We start from the raw sequence: 21,023 nt of genomic DNA, 5'->3' as shown, positions 1-21,023 counted from the left end.
TCCGGACCCATCTTCCTCTGCTTTACATGTGGGATGCCTGCCACAGCATGGCTTGATAAGCGGTGGGTGGGTCTGTACCTGGAATCCGAACTGGAGAACCTGGGCTGATGAAGCGGAACACAGGAACTTGACCAGTACACCACCAGGCCAGCCCCAAGGCACATTTTAATTTGACAATTGGGGAAACCATGATGGGGCCCAAAGAAGAGAAAGTAGGGAGCTGGCTGCTTATAAAATTCCTTTATGCTAGCCTACCCTGGGCTCCAGGGAGAACAAAAAGAAAAACCTACAAGCTTCTTTCTAGATTGTATTAACCTAGTTTAGAAGGATAGGAAAGGGTGCGGGGCTGTTTCATCTAATAATAAAGATGGTGCTTTTGGCAAAAAATTACCCTAGGATTACATTTTATACTATATTATTTTGGAAACCTAGCTAATACAATAGAATAAGAAAGCAGAATAGTCAAGGTAAATAGAGGAAAAGGAAAGATCAAATTCTTTTTTCAGATTTTCTTGTATACTTAAACTCAAAGCAACTCAATTTTTAAAAACACTATTAGGATAAGAGAATTTGATAAGGAGGGTAAAAATAAGATAAATAGGCAAGTACCAAAACCCCTCTGTAGCAACAATAACTGGTTAGAAATAAAATTAAGTATCCTTTTCATAAGAAAAATAAAAGCCAAAAAACATAGAATTAAATTTATTATGAAAGGTACAAGGCCCATAATACTTAATACTATAAAGTCTTAATGAAACCATAAAATTGGGGCTGGCCCTGTGGCTGAGTGGTTAAGTTTGCACGCTCTGCTTTGGCAGCCCAGGGTTCACTGGGGTTTGCATCCTGGGCATGGACCTACACACCATTCATCAAGCCATGCTGTGGCAGCGTCCCACACAGAAGAACTAGAAGGCCTTACAACTAGGATATACGACTATGTACTGGGGCTTTGGGGAGAAAATAAAAAAAAAGAAAAGAAAACACAAAACAATATTCCTGGATGGAAAGTCTTAATATTTAACAAAATTTTCCTATTTATATGTAAGGCATGCAATTATACAACTCCAAAATGAATCCCATTGCTACGTCCCTTTGTTTTCTCTTGGGACCAGAGAGAATTATTTTTAAATTTCTATGGAAGAATGTATGTCAAAGAGAAGTCAAGAAATTCTGAAAAGAATTAGCAAGAAAAGAGTTGCCTTATCAGGCATTAAAACTTATTCAAAAGAACAAACTGTTTTATCAGTAGCATAGCACTGAAATAAAGAAATAGATTAGTAAAAGAGCAAGTTTAGAAACAGATCAAATATATAGGAATATTTGATTTATAGCAAAGAGCTCCCAATCAAGAAAGTAAAAACGGCAGTTGAAGTATCAAAAAGGACGGAGTTAGTGTCTGCCACATGCTACACACATCTTCATTCTAAGGTGCCTCTTGGCACCAGTATGCAGTATCATAGCCCTAAGAGCATAGTAACTACATCATTAACTCCAGGAATGGTGTATCGGAAACACAGGAAGCAAAAAAAAAAAAAAAAAAAAAAAAAAAGGATGGAGAAAATATCAAGATACAAAGAAAAGAAAATTATTAAGTTTTTGTTTGTTTGTTTGTTTGTTTTTTGGAGGAAGATTAGCCCTCAGCTAACTACTGCCAGTCCTCCTCTTTTTGCTGAGGAAGCCTGGCTCTGAGCTAACATCCATGCCCATCTTCCTCCAGTTTATATGTGGGACGCCTACCACAGCATGGCTGCCAAGCAGTGCCATGTCCGCACCCGGGATCCGAACCCGAGAAGCGGAACGTGCGAACTTAACCGCTGCGCCACTGGGCCGGCCCCGAAAATTATTAAGTTTTAATAATAAAAGGACAAGGGAACTTTGGCAAAGACTTAGAGACTAGATGTTCTACAATCATTCATTGTACAACCATCATTTACTGAAACCAAGGAATACAGAGATGAGAAGCAAGAAAAGAAGTATAATGTGATATAAATGTCAAAGTAGAACTATGTTACAAAGACGCCCTCAAATTTTACCTATGAGAGTAAGGGAAAATTTCTAAAGAAGGTGGCATCTAAACTGGTATTTAGGATAGCTAAATATTCTCAAAAAGGAAAAAGGCCATGGGAGTGGGGATAGAGATTGGTAAGGCATTTCCAGAAACAGGGAAGAGATGTGTAAATGCAAAAACACCTGAGAAAACATGCCATGCTGGAGAGGGGGTGGGAGGTATCAATTCTGCAGTTAGAATGTTTCAGATGCTCCCTTCCCAGCAAAGCGGCCATCTGCAGGCACACTAGACTTTCCTCCTCAGAATCGAATCCCTTCCAAAGGCAACCTAAGTTCTACAGTTCAACTTCAGGACGGATTCACCACGCTCAAGTTCAGTGGGGACAGGCTGGGGAAAAGGAACACTGCCAGACAAATCTTGAGCGGTTCAAATCAGGGGACCTTTCCTTTCTTCCCCTCATTTTCTCTGCTTCTTTACCAGATAGACACAAATACAGGAGTCCTGAAAAGATCTGTCTATAGCTCTCAAGGCACTACAGGCCTACACTGTAAATTGCAAGCACGATACTGTATTGAAACTTTAAAATGTGATTTTTTTCCCTTGAGAAATACTAATGAGAAAAGGAAACTGATTCTTAATTGTAAACTGTTTCAATCTGGATCTAAAGGTAACAACACAGTGTCTTTTGCTTGTGGGCACAGGGTTGGCATTATTATTCAGTACCTTTATAAACTCTCAAAATTTTGGAAAGATGGGGACACACGAGCGACATGATATTAAAACTTCTGTGGATAACTTAACTTTTAGAAGCTGACTGGTTTGACCTGAGGAAGCAGTGTTTCCACTTGATAAATTACTGAAGCTTTATGTCTGAAGAAGAATGCGTAATAAGACATCTGAACATTTTTGCTAGCAGATAGGACTGTCACAGATATTTCTACATCAATGGCTGGGAATTACCATCAGAATAAGGAGGTGGGAGTGGAAGTGGGGGCTGGTTCTAGGCTTCTATTTTCTGTATTAATATGTAGGAAGAATTGCTCAATCAAAATTTTCTGATTATAAGGGAAATATGCATTTGTGGAATGAGATTTTTAGAAAGGGCAATCTGAAGGACATTTTATTGATCAGATTTTAAGGATGCTATTATCTGGTGTGCCTATATAATCCTACCTGGGACCCTCGATGGTACAATATGGCCAGATACATAGCTGGGAGATAAAAAGAGCTGCCTGGGTCTTGTTCCGTCTTTCTCAAAGTGCAGCTGATCAGTTACCTGGGATGCTTGTTTAAGATTTCAGATTCCGATGCTTCAGAGAGTCTGATTCAATATTCTGGAGTAGGACTCAGGAATCTACACTTTTAACAAGTACGTCAGCTGATTCTGATGCAGAAGAGAAACACTGGTGCATACAATAACAGCCAAGGACAAATTAATGATAACCTCTGCAGATATTAACTTCTAAGGATATTTTCCTAAGTGAATAAAGTAGCTGACTTAATAAAACTATTATCATTGATTTCTGTTACACTGATAAATAGTAACACATACCATAACTTGTTGCTGATTTACTTAACACAGCTGTACAGTTCTTGAAAGAGCTACACAAAAAGGGGAGTTTTTCAAGACTTTTTGCCAAAAGATCACTCTTTAATAAATCAGTTCAATAAATTTATAGGCTATCAAAACTTTTAAAAATATATAATTTAAATAAAGCCCTTTTAGTGCAAGTCCTTAAGGGGATATGATCTTTTTCTGGGTAGTAGTAGTAGAATTTATCTTTTCTCATATCCTTTCTCTGGTATGAGACAACAACAATGTTGTTGTCCTTAGTGCCACTGAGTCAGTTCTGACTCTGAGCGACCCTGTGGACAGCAGAGCAGGACCCTGCCCGGTCTTTTCGCACCATCCTCTCACCTCCTGCACTACATCAGACAATGCTCTGCGGCTATTCATACGTTTTTATGGCCAATTTTTCGGAAGTGAGTGGCCAGATCCTTCCTCCTAGTCTGTCTTAGTCTGGAAGCTCCGCTGAAACCTGTCCCCCAGGGGTGACCCAGCTGGTATTTGAAATAGTGGTGGCACAGCTTTCAGCTCCACAGCAACATGCAGCCGCCACAGTATGTCAACTGACAGACGGGTGGTACGGTTCCCTGACCAGGAAATGAACCTGGGCTGCGGCAGTGAGAGCAGCAAAGCTTAACCACTAGACCATGAATGGGAAGCACATGCTTTACCATAATCTCATAGTCCTAACCCCATGTACCCCTACACACACACGAGTTTTTAAAACAAATTGATATTTTAAATATTTTACATCGTATTCAAATAAAAAGTGATCAAAAGTGATACATGCCAAAACAATGTCTTTGTTAGAGTGACTCTTGCATGGACATGGACTAGTGAATTCATCTGTTACATGGGATATTTAATTCATAGGATTTGTTACGACAGGATCAATAAAGAATTATTATCATGGGACAGCTGACTAGACAAGAAAATCTTACTATATTAAACCAGATATTATCATGGTTTCCACTGAAACAAAATTATATATACATATATATGTGTATGCACATGTGTGTTTATATATGGATGTATACACATACACACATAACATATATATAATTTAAAGCTTATTAATACAAGATACTTACTACTATTAATAATGTAGCTTGGAATCATTTTACCTTTTAATATTGCTGCTGAAATCCCAATGGTAGCACAGAATGGGGGGGAAAAAGCAAAGGCATTAAAGAGTTATATGGAATAATAATTTGCCTGCGTTTGGTGTGCCTAAAGGCATACATGTAGGGAGAAAGATCTGGATGTAGAAAAAGGGCTCCGAAAAAAAATCAGGTATATAGGAGGATTTAAGAAGATTAGAAATCCTTTCTACTCTGTTCTGTTTCCATCTATACATCCTTATACACACACATTTTACTCACTCCATTGCTCTTAAATAGTTATTTGAAAGAATCTCAAAGAAAAAAGCAATACAAGAAGACCAAACACTGATTTGGCTTGCACTAGATTGTTGCTAAACTTTTTTTTTTTTTTACTGTTCCGCCTGCAAGTTATACTGAATATATACAGCTTCCTACATATCTCTCAAAGAAACAACCCAGGGGATTCAATCACCCTGTACAAATTACACAGCTTTATCCATTTCAGCGGGACGGGGGAGGACAGCTCTCTCGACAGGTGTCTCCAGTGGATTAGGAGGACTACTACCATCAGCAGGATCACAGGCTACGTCCGACAGCTCACATTCCCTCGTCTCTCCCCTATCCCTTGGTGTGAAACTAAAAGAACTCTAATAAGACCTTGCATTTATACAGCAATTTGGATTTCAAAGAGCTTTCAAATGTTCAAAATGTTCTAACAAACATTTTGGCCCAGAGAGGACTATACACTCTCCTAAATTAAGGCATGTTATCTTGTTCTTCAGCCATCAGCCATTTGTAATTCTTGAAATTTATAAATACCTATGTGATAAACTTAGATCGCAGTGGAGAAAAGCTGCGAGATTTCTATTGTCTTCACCAAGACAGTGGTCATTTGATTATAGGTGGCCTGGTGAATCCCAACTGTATACAATACCATTCTATACAATCTCTCTTTATTCTTTATAAAAGAAATATAGGAGGTAGTATCAGTGAAATTGAATGGTGAACATCTGTGATGTTAAAATTTCTCTCAGTGTAATCTCTTGTATTTTTATCGCTGGGCAGAATCATAGTAAAAACGGTAACTTACTTCTAAAAATATCCTAACTCAGCAAACAAAGCAAAATAAAAGCATTACTACTCTTCTTTCCAAAAGAAAATTTTGAAACCATCCTCTAAAAATTTTCCTTATTTTCCCAGTGAACCAAAAATAAATTGTGTAACTCATTTTTATTATCAAGCTAGTAAAATTAATGCTAAGCTGCATAAAAACAAATTATTTTTTACCCTTACCTCGATCTTTCGCCTTGTCAGAAAGGAGGACTTCCACCTCCTCATACTCCCGGATGGCATCCAATATGATACTTCCCTCTTTGCTGAATAAGAAGAGCATGGGGATCTTGATGTCATCTGTGTCCTTCCCGTCGCCTGCCATCTGGAACAGAGGGGCTGTATCACTGCTGCTCCCCTCATTGTCATCTAGTCAGAAAATGGTACAGCGAACAGAAAAACATTCATCCATTAAAAAGCTCTATCTACCAATCTTTACTGCTTTTTAACTGTTGGCAGCATTAATTTTATGCATCAAGACCCATAAAAACAAATATACATTTTGGGCCCACTAATTCTACTCCTAGAAATTTGTCTTGAGGACATAATTCAAAAGAAGCCAAATGATCCATGCCCAAAGAAGTTTACTGGAGTGCTATTTATAACTGTGAACAACTCTAATCTATTATAAGTAAATTATAAAGAACTACTTGATGGGACACACAGAAAAACAGAATATTATTATTACATGAAAAAAGTAGAACACAGAATTCTATGATTACGACTGTAAAAATTTCATATCTTTATGAAAAAGCCTAGAAGTGAAAAATTCAAAGACTTGGATTATAATGACGGAGCTGAGAATTAAATTTTAAATGTTTTAAGATTTCTTCTAATGGCATTATATTGTTCTACCACACTACAAATAGATAGTTCATTTTTATGTACTGTTCACAGAGAATAATTATGACTATAGCGGTTTCTGCTCTATAAGTTGAATTAAACACTATTGTTATTTTACACTGGTTAAATAATAGTAGCAGGACTGCTAAATACTGTTTTACCGGCAATGCCAGTCATGTCCACCGCTAATCTCACACTCCAGTCTCCCTGGCGAGCCTGCCTGTCCCTTCTCAGAGAGCTTGCTCTGACAGACCCTCCAAGTGGAGAATACCACGGAGGACCCACTCTCTCAGCAATAACTAAGACAAATGATTAGACAAAAGATGGCTGCCTGACCCTCAGTCTCCCTGGGGGAGCTGGAAGTGGCACACAGAAAGACTGTGCCAGTTAGCAGTGGGTAGTGGTCCAGTTACGTGACAGATTCACGGCTGAGGCTGCAATTTTAGAATGGCCATTTTGGAACTGACAAGCAAAGAGGAAGCAGGCTGGTGAGAAGCTGAAGAACGAAGCAGAATTGCAAAGAGATGCAGAGAAGAGAGTCTAGGAGGACCCAGAGCCAGAGACAGAGAGATGTGAAAGATGCTAGCTATCATGGTTCCCAGTGATTTTCAGTTCCCACGTCTACTTCCTTAGAACATTCACAGTTGCTTTTCTTGCCCTTGGGTTCAATGAAAATAATCTATTTCCACATAGCAAACAAACCTCCCTTCTTAAACCAGCTTAAATAAATTATTGTCTCTTGCAGCCAAATGATTTCTAAGATAATTTGTACTTCTAGTACTCACAATACAAAACAACTAAGTCCTAATTTGCTCATTTATATACAATTAAAGCCAGTAAAAACCAAACAAAATGCTTCATCGGAAAGAAAAGTTAGAGGAAAGAAGTTACAACACAAGAAAGTTTCTTTCCTCTATATTTTCTTATCCACGGTACTGGGTGTTTTTACCACTCACCCCCACTTCAGCTTCACACTTGACCCCTAAAACTCACACTGGCATTAATATACAGAAAGGCAAATCTAGACTTTCCAAAAAGATATGAAATACATAGAAATTATTAAGAGAGTCACTGAATTACCTATCCATTATGTTGTCTAGTGCAGTAAAAATAATACAAAAAACTCCTTGATAAAACTTTGGGAAATAAAAGGAAAAATCCTAAAAATTCTCTCTTCCTAGTCAACACAATGATGCAGAGGATTACTTACCAATAACAATGCCACCAATGGCTCCAGCATTCTGGATATTGCGTGCCTTTTCTGCAAACATGCACTGTCCCCTTTGTATCAGAGCAATTTTCCCCATCACTGCCTCAGGGTTAGTGAGCTCGGAACAACCATTGTATGGTTTACTGCTTGCAACAAATCCTCTTGTCTGTCAGAAATAAAAGTCGCTTCAATATTCTTTTATCTTCACAAATCACTGTCTAGTCATTAAAATTCAGTATCTAGAGCTTTAAGTAGAACTCATTTCTTTTCTAAGGATATCGAATATATTTTTAGCATAAATTTTTCTTTTGAACATTTTATATATCATAGTACCCAACCAATGTTGCTACTGTGCTTTGCAGGCTATAGAGAATTTTTACATAAATTACTAAATCTGATCTTTATAATGACTCAGTGAAATAATACAGATAATATTTCCATTTTACATATGAGGAAACTGAGGCTCAGGTTGCATAATTTTCTCAAAGACCAGTGTTAGTAAGTGGTAAAGTTAGAACCTGTGGGTAGGTTCACTAGATAGCCAGACCCACACTTCAAACAGCTGGGAACCATTTTTAACTATCGGTGGTACCCAGAAAAGTTTCTGAAAGAGGAAAAAATTGGATTTAGTCTACAAGAATATGCAAGAAGTTGTTCTTCCTAGGGAAATTAAATCCACTAGAGAACTGATTTTAAAGATGTTTTAATATCCCTTTCTCTCTCAGAATGTAAACTCCATGAGTGCATCGATCTTAATTGGTTTTGTGAACCGACAGATAGCAAACACCTAAAATAGTGTCTAGAATATAGCAGGCACTTAATAAATAGTTGTGAATGGATGAATCAATCTATAAACCTACATAGCTTTAAAATACACACTAGAAAAAGTCTAAATTAGAGGCAACAGAGTTAAAAGAGCATTGGCTCTAGGTTATCGGGAGACTTGGTTCTGAACCAAGCTCTGCAACTGATGACTTGGATGAACCTGTGAACTGTTATTCTAACTAAGACGATGGACTAGCTCAGTGGTCTTCCAAGTCTGCTCAGTGGGACCAACCTCAGCGTCGGATGCTCTCCAGCCACCTAGGCTGGATCTCGGCTTTCAGCTGTTTCTCTGCATTAAGCCTCTGAGTTAGATTTTTGATCAAATAAAGGTCCTAGTAGTTGTTAAAGTCTGAAAATCATTTTTCGATAAATTAAAGGTAATAAATTAGAGAAGAGACCAAGAATTGGACAGTATCTGAATAATATTTGAAGTAAAATTCTATAAGCGTATTATCTACAAATTACGAAAAAATTTTCAGGATATGCTTCTAACTTTAATCCATTTAAATCTGGGAGATGGAATATTTATGTTTTTTAAATAAATTAAAACTACTAAAATTAGAAAAGAGACTAAGAAGCTAGATAACATTTAAACAATATTTTAAATTCAGTTTCAACAAAGATATTTTAAGCGCACACACCTCTTTATGTTTAGACAGATCTAGCCCAAACTGGGCTGGCCCAGCAGTCAATACTACCCTGCCGAAAAACGGGTGGGAGACAATTTGCACAGCTCGCGGAGGCAGCTGCTGTTCTTTCTGTTGCTGACTTGACAGTTCGATCATCTCCTGCATGAACCTCAACCCATCTTCAGCATCAATTGAACTGGCAGCCTAGGAAAGAAACAAGTTAATTTTATCCTTTCTTTCGGGAAACTTTCAACTTTTTTGATTTCTTACATACTATTGCACTATATAGTCTTCTACTCTAAAATTTCTACTTTCAGTTTGGGTCCCTACCAAATATTTATGGTCTCACTCGTCCTCAAAAGTATTACTTCTGGAAATATTTTCTGAAAATAACATCTGTAACTTTTATTAACGTCTCTTTCACTGCTCTATAAACCACTGTTGATACAAATTGAGAATTGGACTTCCACCAAGTGCACAAACGCTCACTTTGTTTGTTTTCTCCACTGTTTCCCTTTTAAGAAATAAATCTCATATGTGACCCATACTTCCCTTCTTTGAAATTATGAACGACCAACCAGATTTAACTCAAAACATAATATCAGGCACCTATAATGTCCCAGCACTTGACCAGGTAATGGAGAGACAGTCTTTTACTCAAGAAGTTTGCATCGGGAGGAGAGAGACATGTAAAATTAGCCGTGATCAAATTTCTCAAGTGGGAAAGGAGACCTGGAGCACACGCGACGGAATGATCGATTCTGCCAGTGTGGATCTGGGAAAAATTGAGACTGACACTTGAACTGAGTCTTAACAGACCAAAAGCTGAAGAATGCCCGACTACAACAGAAAAAAGATGGATTCTTGACACTTTACCGAAAAAGTCAGTGGGACTTGGTAAGAGTTAGTGGGTAGAGAGAAATTGAAGATAGTGTTTAACTGAGATGGAGAACAAAGAGGAGGAGAGACGGACTAAAGAGAGAATTAATTCTGGTTTGGGCAGATTGAGACTAAGATGCAGAAATGTACGACAAGCAGATTACAGTTGGGTTTAAGAGTAAAGTTAGGAATCAGGGTTACATATGTCTATCTAAGAAACCATGTGTACAAAAGATGATAGCTGAGCTTCTAGCAATAGATGAGACTGCTGGAGAAGAGTTTGGAGAGAAAAGAGCATGATACAGATCCTTTGGCAGTGCCTACACTGAGTGATTGTGACAAGAAAGGAGAGTCACAAGGGAATGTACAAAACAATGAACAGAGAAGTGGAAAGATGTATGTTGCTGGAATGCCCTGGAAGCCAAGAAAGGGACATGTTCTAAAAAGGGGTCAGTCAACAGTTACAGAAAAGTACAATCATATAAAGATTAAGAGGCCACTGGGTAGCAATTATATCGCTGGTGGCCTAAGTGAAAGCAATGTCATTAGAGACACCACTCCCACTACTGGGAGTGATGGGGAGTTAAACATAAGGAAGCAGGCAGAATATTGTTTAAGGAAGCATGGATGTGGCAAGAATAGAGATGAGACAGAAATCTGAAGGGAAGGTGAGGTTGTGGGAAGATTGAATTTGAGATTAAGGGATAGCTGAATAAGGTTTTAGGTTGAAATTATTTAGCAAACTATGTAGTTTTCTCAGAATTAATGTAGTAATAAGGTGAATAATTTAAAGGCCTCATGTTATGAACACTTTTAAAGCAAAAATAAAAAAAAATTTCCCAAAAGGGCATGTCATCTTTCCTAGACAGATACCAATAAATGCAAATTTTGATTTCTATAATAAATGAACTACTTAGATTCAGTCGCTCTTTGGAACCTGAAATAATATAGAACATAGAGATATAAATATTAAAAAGAATTAGCTTTTAAGATTATGTTTTAATCAAAATAATGGAAAGACAAGGGACTGAAAAACAGAAAACTTCGAGTTGAGTCTTATATTAGACTATATTAACTTAAGCAAACTACCCAACCGATTTGTGATTGAATTGATTTATACTATGAAGGGGTTGAATTAGGTGCTTTTCCAAAATACTTCTAAATCCTAAAATTCTGATTTTCCAACTTTAAACCAAACATGAAAAGTTTATATATATATATATATATATATATATTTTTTTTTTTTTTTTTTTTTTTTTGGGGGGGGAAGATTAGCCCTGAGCTAACATCTGCTGCCAATCCTCCTCTTTTTGCTGAGGAAGACTGGCCCTGAGTTAACATCTGTGCCCATCTTCCTTTATTTTATGTGGGATGCCTGCCACAGCATGGCTTGACAAGCAATTCACAGGTCCACACTCAGGATCTGAACCGGCAAACCCTGGGCTGCCAAAACGGAACGTGGGAACTTAACCGCTGTGCCCCTGGGCCAGCCCCCAAACATGAGAAGTTTTTAAAAAGCCAAATGTCGTTATCTTATTAAAGCTAATGAGACCAAAAGGGCAGAGGTGGTATCTAATTAGTATAGCAATGTCTTACTTGGATTGCGTGTTGAACCAACTGGACTCTCCCATCTTTGAGGTGAATCAAACTCACCCCCATCTTCTTCAAGATTTCTAAATGCTCAGGGTTGGTGGCCATGAAATCTCTGGCTCTCAGAGGGGGTTTAGCTCCACTCCTGAAACTCTCCTCTCTGCTAAAAGTAATTATAGGCAAGGCTTAAAAACTACAAACCAGAACTGGGGAAAACATAAGGCAAATAAAAATAATGTTAGATGTTTGCAAAATTGCCAGTTTTAGAACTGGCAAAAATGAAATAATTATAAATACTTATCTGCCTACATACAACTTAGGTTATTAATAAGTGGTATAGCTTTCTCTTTAGAGCTTAAATATAATATTTTACAGTTACAAAAGCATGTATATTATCTATAAATCAGTATTAGTCAACAACATTATAACCATTTGAAAGTACAGAACAGGTTTACTTAGGGATTCGTTACTATCGATTTCTTCCTTGAAAAATAGATTTTTCTCAGAATTTTAAAAGCAAAACAATACTTATATCAGTGGATATTTACTTAAAAAATATACTTTTTTAATTTCCTAGTAGTGGCCTTTCTAATGTAACTATTTGGAAGAAAATGAACTCATTAAGGCAAAAAATTTTATTTAACAACCAAGAATAAGTACCTGATCAAAAAATAAAATCAAACAAAACAAAAACCTCTATTTTTACTACAAAGAAACTTGGTAAGAGGAAAATATTTTCTACACATATAAGACATGGAAATATTTGATGAAACTATTCTGCGTAGAATGAGCTACAAAAGTTAAATGATTATATGCTGTCCATTGACTAGTATGACTCAGTTCATTAAACAAAAGACACATAGAAGATCTCCATAATAATAAAGACATTATTGCAGAATAAACTTTGCTTTCTAACTTTACCAACTAGTAATTTTTATTTTAATCAGTGATAACTACATATGCAATACTTTTCGTCTAAGTGAATGTCTTCTTGGCTGTTATATGTTCCTTATGCTGTCATTTACCAAGAATTAACTTTGATATTAAAAATAAAATAAGAATCTCACACTCTGATGATGCCTCTGGGACAGCTCTTATCCACCACATTTTTCAAGGGTTCCCGAATGCTCTGAGCGTACAATGGGTCATTAGGGAAGAGAATCTGAGTATTCGGACAAGTCCAGTCAAAATTACTGTCATCCAGTTCTGTATATTCTGAAGTCTACAACATAAAGAAATGTTATGTAAATAAAATTACTATTTTATTTAACATTATAATTTGCTTAAAGGAAACACTAAATGAAATGTAAGTATATATGGAATGCAATAAAAGAAAACAAAATAAGAAAACATCAAGTGTACGTTTCCTCCTACCACACTATATTTATTGAATTCTAGTCATGGATTACCTTTCACTCAGAAAAATAAAACAAACACATAGAAGTGAAAAAGAAAATAAGACATTTAATTCAAAAACATAACCTACTGTGTTCTTCTTAGACATGCTTTGATTTGTAGTGGAAAGCCAAAGAGGTAACAGATGAGCCTCTGTTGTAAAGATGTAATCCTCTATGTCAAAAATAATGTCTTCTTTATCGGCAAATAACAGGTACAGATATTTAAACATTTCAGCCAAGAAGAAAGAATCCATTCTAAAACAAAAGGTCACAAATAAATCTAAGAACATAAAAATATCCAAATGCCAACTATCTGAGAGCCATAGAGTCAAGGTCAATAAACCTGTCTACACCAATTTATATGTGCAAAGAACTACAGAATGTATCTATCCCCTGGTGGTAATAACCTTGACTCCAAACATATTCCAAGGAAATGAAAAAGATCAGAGGGTGCACTAAATTTTGTCAACACTGCAGATAAGATTTTCCTATTGGCCTTCCAACAAGGGAGGGTTTTCCATTTCTTCTACAGAGAACCAAGAGCAGGGAGGTAATGCAGGCGAACTTCACTACTGAGAACCATAGAAGAATCTTTAACTAACATTAATTGAACTGGATAAAGTAATACAATTTTGACATAGTTTATTATGCAGCCATTTAAGTGATAAACAAGAAGGCTTTAAAGGTAAAGGAAATCATTTACAAAAGTTACATGAAAAAAATACAACACAAAATCACATGGACTATGATTCTAACTTTGTAAATATTTAAATACCTGCCAAGAAGGGAACATGGAGAAATAAAGAGGATAAAAATATATGTGACTTTATAAATGATTTAATGTTAAAATGTTTTAATAAACATTTTAAAGGAAAGCTTTAATAAAATTTAAAGTGGCAGAAAAAGAGCACAGCTGTTAGACGGAGATGTAGGAACATGAAATTTAGTTAAATTTACTGCCTCCCAAAGTGTCCCAGGTTTTTGCAGAAATAACTTGTAGTTTACTGGACAGTCTATATAGTTTCACACCTCTGGCCAAGCACAATTCCTGGCACACAGTAGGCACTCAATAAACATTTACTAAATCAAATGCAAGTTTAAACAGCATTACTAACGACTGAACTGGAGAGGCAGTGGAACACAGTGGTAAAGAACATGGTCCTTGGAAATACAAAAGCCCTTCCACTGACTAGCTGTGTGACCGTGGAGCCATCAGGACTGTGAGCTTCAGTTTATTCTTCTGTAAAGGACATAATAACATCACACACCTAACATTGGGGTGAAGACTAAATGAGATACTACATGTCCCTTATTTAGCAGAGCACCTGGCATACGTATGAGTTAAAAAACAGAGCTGTCATTATTTTTCCTACACATAAATGATGTTTTATTTTGGAACAACAACTCACCCGTGATGTTTCAGAACTTTTTCGAACGTTTCGGATGTTAATCTTTATACAATAGATAAAATACTTCTGTCAATTTGCAATACACTTATGATAATTTAACATTTTCTGCAGGACTGACAGTTACTATCATGAGGAAATGCTACCTTGAGAACTGTAGACTCAAGAGCAAGATGCCGATTTTTGGCAAATTCTGGAACTGATTATGAAACAGATGATTTGTAAACATTTAGAAAAGAATAGAGACATGGTAAAATCACTACATATGAACTGGGGAAAGCTAGCAAGTTGGGTATCATATCATCTAGTTTGTATTAAAAAACCATAAATTTATACACAAATGCAAACATATAGGCCTTAAAAATGTCTGGAAGACTGTCAAATTGCCAACAGTGGATATCTTAGGGTAGGCAAGCAGGAAAAGTGTCTCAGAAGATTTTCACATTCTTTTTGCCATTTAAATTCCTTCCAGTGATCATCTCTTGTTAGGAAAATACAGATATTTCCAGTTTGAAAATTGTGTGTGTAGGTGGGGTGTGTGCGTGTGTATGTGTGGGGGGGGGGGGGGGAGGCGGACGCTGGCGAGCCAGAGGACAGCAGTGGTGGATCTGTAGGTCTATAGGGGGATTAGCAATCAAATGTGAAGAGCCTGTAACTGAAAGCTCTCAATGCCACGCCAGGAGGCACTGGTTGTGGTCCTATCCCAAACTCTTCCCAACAATTTAGATGGAAATTTTTTAAAGCATGCTTATCAAAACTGCAGATCAGCGAAAATAGGTAGTTTAGCTAATAAAGTAGATGACTGAGATGAGATTCAAGATCTCTTTTTGGTCTAGAAACACAAAAAACCCCAACAAAATGAATTTTGCTGGGATAAGTATAAAGTTGTAAAGTTTACACTAAGAAAACCCAGCTGCTCAAGGGCAAGGTGGAGAACACTCATTTGTCAGCAGGCCACAGTTAAGTATCTCAGGTTAATTGGCCACAAGTTCACTGTGAGTCGAACACAATAAAGCTGCTAAAAAATTGAAAACACATCTAATAACACAGTATGATGAAGATTAGTAGTTCTCAACCTTTTGTCCAGCCAATGCATCTGAGAAGTACACTGCTGCCATGAGGAACACTAACTCAATGAAGCAGTGACCCTCAACTGGGGAGAGGGTTTAAGCCCATTAAGCCCTCAGAAAACTAGCTCTCTCGGCCTAAAGTTAGACGTTAACAGCGCTGTTGTGTTAGGCACGTCTTGAGCATGGTTAATTCTGGACATGATATTTTAAGAGACACTCTATGTACTGGAATACAATCAGAATAGGGCAAAGGCAGTGGTAAAAGGTCTACAAACAACGTCACATAAGGAATATTTGGTTGGGGTGGGGAAGAAGGATGTTAAATTTAGAAAAGTGGAACTCTCTAAACAGAGTAAAACATGTCTTCCTCTGTAATTCCTCAACCTGTTACTCCTCTTTCCATTATAGTGAGTATTGCAAGGTTGTGATTATTTCTTTATACACCTATCTTCCTCACTAACTAAAGGTCATGGGAGAGCAGGGACTGGTTCCAATATCTCTTTCTATCCTCACACCTAAGTGCAATGCCTGGCATACAGTAGGTGCCTAATTATTGTTCCTCCAATGAGTTGCCAGTATAGCATGGTGGTCAAGAGCCCATCTGCCTTGATTAGAATTCTGACTTAATGATTAGACTTACTGATTGTCTGACCTTGGACAAGTTCCCTAACCTCTCTGTGCCTTGGTGTCTTCATCTATAAAATGAAGATTATAACAGAAACTACACTTCAAAGGGTTGTTGTCAGGATCAAATGGGCTAAATATAGAAAGTGCTTGATTAGAAGAGTGCCTGGCATGCAGGAAGCAGTCAATAAATGTTAAGATAAATGCACAGCCTACCTGCTTTTATTTCTTGCTGTTGTGTGCATGCCTGCTTCCAAAAACCTATCCATTTCTCATCAGCTGTGGTCAGCAAAAGAGGTTCCAACCTAATCAACCATTATCTAAACACCCGAGTGAAAGACTAAAGGACAACTCCACGACTAGATGATGAGTGCTGTGTTTCACCTGCCTCTAGTCTCTCTGCCTGAAACTCTTTTTACTACTTTCTTCTTTCTAATTCTTGCCCATCCTTCAGGATACAGGATCTTCCAGAAATCTTTCAGTGACCATCGCATTCCAACTTGTGTTTCATGTCCCTTTACTATGTTTCACAGCACTTACACAATGTTTTAAAGTCTACTTATCTGCCTGTCCTCAGTAATTTAATGACGGAAAAGACACGTCTTCATATCTTTAATCCTCAAAAACTAGTATAACTCTAGCACATAAGACACATCATAAATACTGGTGGAATGAACATTTGCTAAGCAAGCAAGGAAACAAACAAGATTTAGTGTTCATTTAGAGATGTGCTGCTATGTTCTGGACAGATAAAATAACCAGATAAGTGATCTCAGAATAACTGGAATGTTAGTGAATATCATATTAACCAAAGCATGCTTTTTATAGCGTGAGTATTTCATGTCGTCTACATCTATCCAGTATCCAGTGAAACAGAAACTGCCATTGGTCTTCCCCAGCCCTCCAAATCAGCAACAGAATAAGAATACACACATTAACCATGATGTTGCTTTGAGGAATACTTGACTGAAAATGAATCATAATCCAGATCATTCATCACCATCTTGATAAATTTTAACATTTTACATAATATAAAAAACTATTAACAAAGAAAAAACCCCCAAGCTTCCTAATACTCTTAAACCCAAGGTTCTGATATTTAACAATCATTTATTCATCTATTTAAAAATCATTTGAGCACCTACTATATGCCAGGCACTATGATAAAAATACAAACTTTTCAAACAATTTTAACTGAGCCTGTTAAAGAGAGATTAAAAATAAACACAATGAACTAAGGTTTGCATCTTCAAATACCCTTTGTAAAAGCATTAAGCTCATCTGAATTCTAACTAATTGTCATATTTCATGTTGTTTCACAGTTACCCTGAGGAAAGGGGATGTTAGGAATCATTTTACCTGTCCTCATGACTTCCAGTACGCACATCCTTCATGGCAGCAAATCCGCAAGGCACTCTAGCATATTTATTTAAATTTTCAATAAGTGTTTTCCCTACTTCAAGGTAGTAAGGATCTCCTGTAGCCTATTAAAAAGGAGAATATATGTATACATATATATAGCTGAAATATCACCATATACCCATTCATTTATCAAATATTTATTGAGTACCTACTAAGTGCCAGGCATTGTATGAGGCACTGGAACACAGTCACGCAGGACCTAGCTCTGAAAACAGACCATGGATCTGCTTTATGGAATTTTTTAAACACACAGTTGAAAAGTTGTCCAACTGTACATCTCAGCCCTTAGATTAAATTTCTAATGCCCAGAAAGGCTGCCTGATTGAAGGGAGGCAAGAGTCATGCTTTAGGAAGCAGCTCTAAAATATAAATTTCTCTTTAAAGAAAGGTTCACATAAATATTTTGAAAAGGCATAAAACTTAGATGTCAATTCTTGCATCTTTTAATAATTCTATGGACTAGATGAATAAGAACTGTGATATATCCAACCATTTTAATATTAAAAAAGGACTTTAAAAACCCAATTACTGGGGCCGGCCTGGTGGTGCAGCAGTTAAGTTCGCACGTTCCACTTCTCAGCAGCCCGGGGTTCGCTGGTTCAGATCCCAGGTGGGGATGTGGCACAGCTTGGCAAAAGCCATGCCGTGGTAGGCGTCCCACGTATAAAGCAGAGGAAGATGAGCATGGATGTTAGCTCAGGGCCAGTCTTCCTCAGCAAAAAGAGGAGGATTGGTAGTAGTTAGCTCAGAGCTAATCTTCCTCAAAAAAAAAAAAAATTAAAAAACGAACAAAAAAAACACCCAATTGCTATTATAAGATAGTGAGATATCCAACAGAGAACAGGGGACTAAACAGCAAAAAGAGAGGTAAATTAGCTTACTTTATACAAGAAGTAGGTACTCTCTGCAAATTCTGGCCTTAAAGGATGTTGAGCCCAGTGTACCCTGAAATCTGTGGTAAATGCCTAGACAAAACAACATAAAAATATGATTAGAAAAAATAAACTAGTAGTTCTAGAATATACAGTAGTACATAAATTAGATCATAAACAAGTAAAAATAATTAAAACTGATAAATTTCATCTATAAAAATTTTCATTGCTTAAAAATCACAATTCATTTTTGCTAAGATTGCTATCTTTTACTAATTAAATGGAATTCTTTTTTAAAATGATCATTTTGGCTACTAGAAAGCTTAGAAAAAAGTGAAACTCAGCAATGCCACTACATGGGTCATGGTGGTCTAAATAATTGTGTTTTCTTCATTGCTATTTTTTTCTCTTAATTATTAAGTCCCTAGCTCTCATATTTCTATTTTAGCACATGGTTTCTTTAATAACAACCTCAAATCCTCTATGGAACGAGACAGGACATTATTTAAAAATAAAACGAGTCTCACTTAAAATTTATTCAATTAACAGAGTCAATTGATTAAAAAAATGATTAAAATAAAAACAAAAACCTTTAAGGAACCAAACAAAACTTCATTTGTAATAAGATGTATTTAGTTGAAGCCTCAGTTTATTCTGAATGAATATGAATTTTCTACAATGCACAGTCCTACTCACCTGAAGGCTAATAAAACTATACTTTCCAAAACAAACACTTTGGGCAGCATTCTAAATTGGTGGAATGCTTAGATATCTCACAGAGGATAGTGAATAAGCAGGGATAAAACAAGGCCATAAACAAATTTGGAAATTTCTAATGGTACATTTCTGGAAAGCCAAGAAGTATGCTATTAAAGTCTTGCTATATCAAGCTAACAAGAATATTTACTACTAGTATATGTATAACAACCAGAAAGAATAATTCTTAATCAGCATGAGTAAGACCTGGCATTCTCCAAAATTCCAGGGAGCATGTGTGATCAGCAAGAGTATATTCAATGTATATAGTTTTCATAAAATAAGCCTTAGAAAAGAAAAAGTAAAAAGGTCTCCCCAGCTGGTGGGTATACGTAAAAGTTAGAATAAGACCATATGAATGGCATGGATTAGAAAAGGTTGAGAAATAAATACTAATTTGCGATTTTCTTTTTACATAAAATTAACAAAATGTCAGCATTAGCCTAAACTAGACTTCTCTTAACACATGAGGAAAAGGAAAAACACACATGATACTGTATAAACCAAAAACAAATCAATTAAACTATTTAATTAGGAAAAAAAATGAAAAAGAACAAATCAACCTTGAAGATGACACTGTCTATCTTTAAATTAGCAATTTATAGTACACATAAATTAGAATTTCAAAGATTACTTGCTTACCTCCGGTAGAAAATTGTGTTTTTTAATCACCTGATATAACATTTCATGAGTTTCAATAGCAGGTCTAATATCACCCTTTAAGACCTAAAAGTGAACAATAACAACAAAGTTAACTAATAAAATATGAGTTGATTTCATCTAAAATCATTATATATACAAGAAAAGTGTAGATTAACATAATTTTGAAATGTGACTCCATTTGGGTAAGTCAATTTTAGAGATCACAAATGCACTCAAATTATAATCATTTTACTTTAATATTAAGAAAATAGCAGGGTTTTTACCTGCAAACCTGGAAAGAAGGCGAGCAAAGCATCCATCCAGGTCCGCGCATTCAGCATTGGCTTGTGGATGTGCACGTCGAGCAGAAGAGGCGGCTGGCTAATGTACCGCATTATGGCGTCATAGTGCTGAAAGAGCACAACAGATGTTCACAAAAGCAGATGAAAAAGACACACTATTCTAAACAGCATTTCAGTAAATAGCACTGTGAGGAAATTCAACCAGAATTTATATATAAATATACCTACTAATTATTAACTATGTAAATACTCTAATTATTTTAGATGGAAATCTTTCTAAAATATATTATATATACTCCCCTGTGTTCTTTAATTCAGAATATTAAAGACTATTGTTAATTTGGGACCCTCTGAGGAGAGAAGATGTGAACATTGCCATCCTGTGGGATTAGCCCATGGTTAGGATGCTTTTGTGGCCCAAGGATGCTCTTACGTCTTCTTGAAATATAGTTACAGGGTTCTATATTACAGAACTAGTTTTGTTTTCCCGTGTCTAGGAAGTTTGGTCCCTTCTCAGCTAACTTAACACTCGGGTGCTCACCACTACCTAAATTAATGTATCTAATCACTGTTGCCACTCTTATGATCTACTATCTCTACCTCTTATGCTTTTAAAAGCTCTTCTTTTATCTTCTTCTCCTAGATATTTCTCAGCTTTGACAACAATAGGTTGAGCTGTTAGAGTCAATAAAAATATCTTCCTTATTAACCGCAAGAAAAATCTTCTTATAATCTAATAAACAACCTATGTGATAGTGTTTTCTAAAC

At 36.4% G+C, this 21,023-nt stretch overlaps 1 protein-coding gene across 7 annotated transcripts in view; it reads right to left on the bottom strand.

Annotated features, from left to right (window-relative positions):
• Nucleotides 1-21,023, bottom strand: part of EDEM3 (ER degradation enhancing alpha-mannosidase like protein 3) — a 64,175-nt gene that overhangs the window by 6,023 nt on the left and 37,129 nt on the right. For 2 of the 7 annotated variants that reach the window (XM_014850304.3, XM_070497118.1), the window contains 10 exons: nt 20,238-20,363; nt 19,954-20,037; nt 18,565-18,648; nt 17,621-17,745; nt 13,251-13,416; nt 12,832-12,986; nt 11,771-11,924; nt 9,308-9,499; nt 7,842-8,007; nt 5,972-6,157 (listed from right to left, as the gene is read on the bottom strand). In XM_014850304.3, coding sequence (XP_014705790.2) covers nt 5,972-6,157; nt 7,842-8,007; nt 9,308-9,499; nt 11,771-11,924; nt 12,832-12,986; nt 13,251-13,416; nt 17,621-17,745; nt 18,565-18,648; nt 19,954-20,037; nt 20,238-20,363 — 1,438 coding nt within the window. Of the gene's footprint in view, nt 1-4,520; nt 4,715-5,971; nt 6,158-7,841; nt 8,008-9,307; nt 9,500-11,770; nt 11,928-12,831; nt 12,987-13,250; nt 13,417-17,620; nt 17,746-18,564; nt 18,649-19,953; nt 20,038-20,237; nt 20,364-21,023 lie in introns of those variants that run through there. The other 5 variants (XM_044758401.2, XM_014850303.3, XM_070497116.1 and 2 more) reach the window with 4 other exon arrangements.

This window comes from Equus asinus, chromosome 25 (genome assembly GCF_041296235.1).
Source record: "Equus asinus isolate D_3611 breed Donkey chromosome 25, EquAss-T2T_v2, whole genome shotgun sequence".
NCBI lineage: Eukaryota > Metazoa > Chordata > Mammalia > Perissodactyla > Equidae > Equus > Equus asinus.
This window is presented reverse-complemented; position numbering and strand designations above follow the sequence as displayed.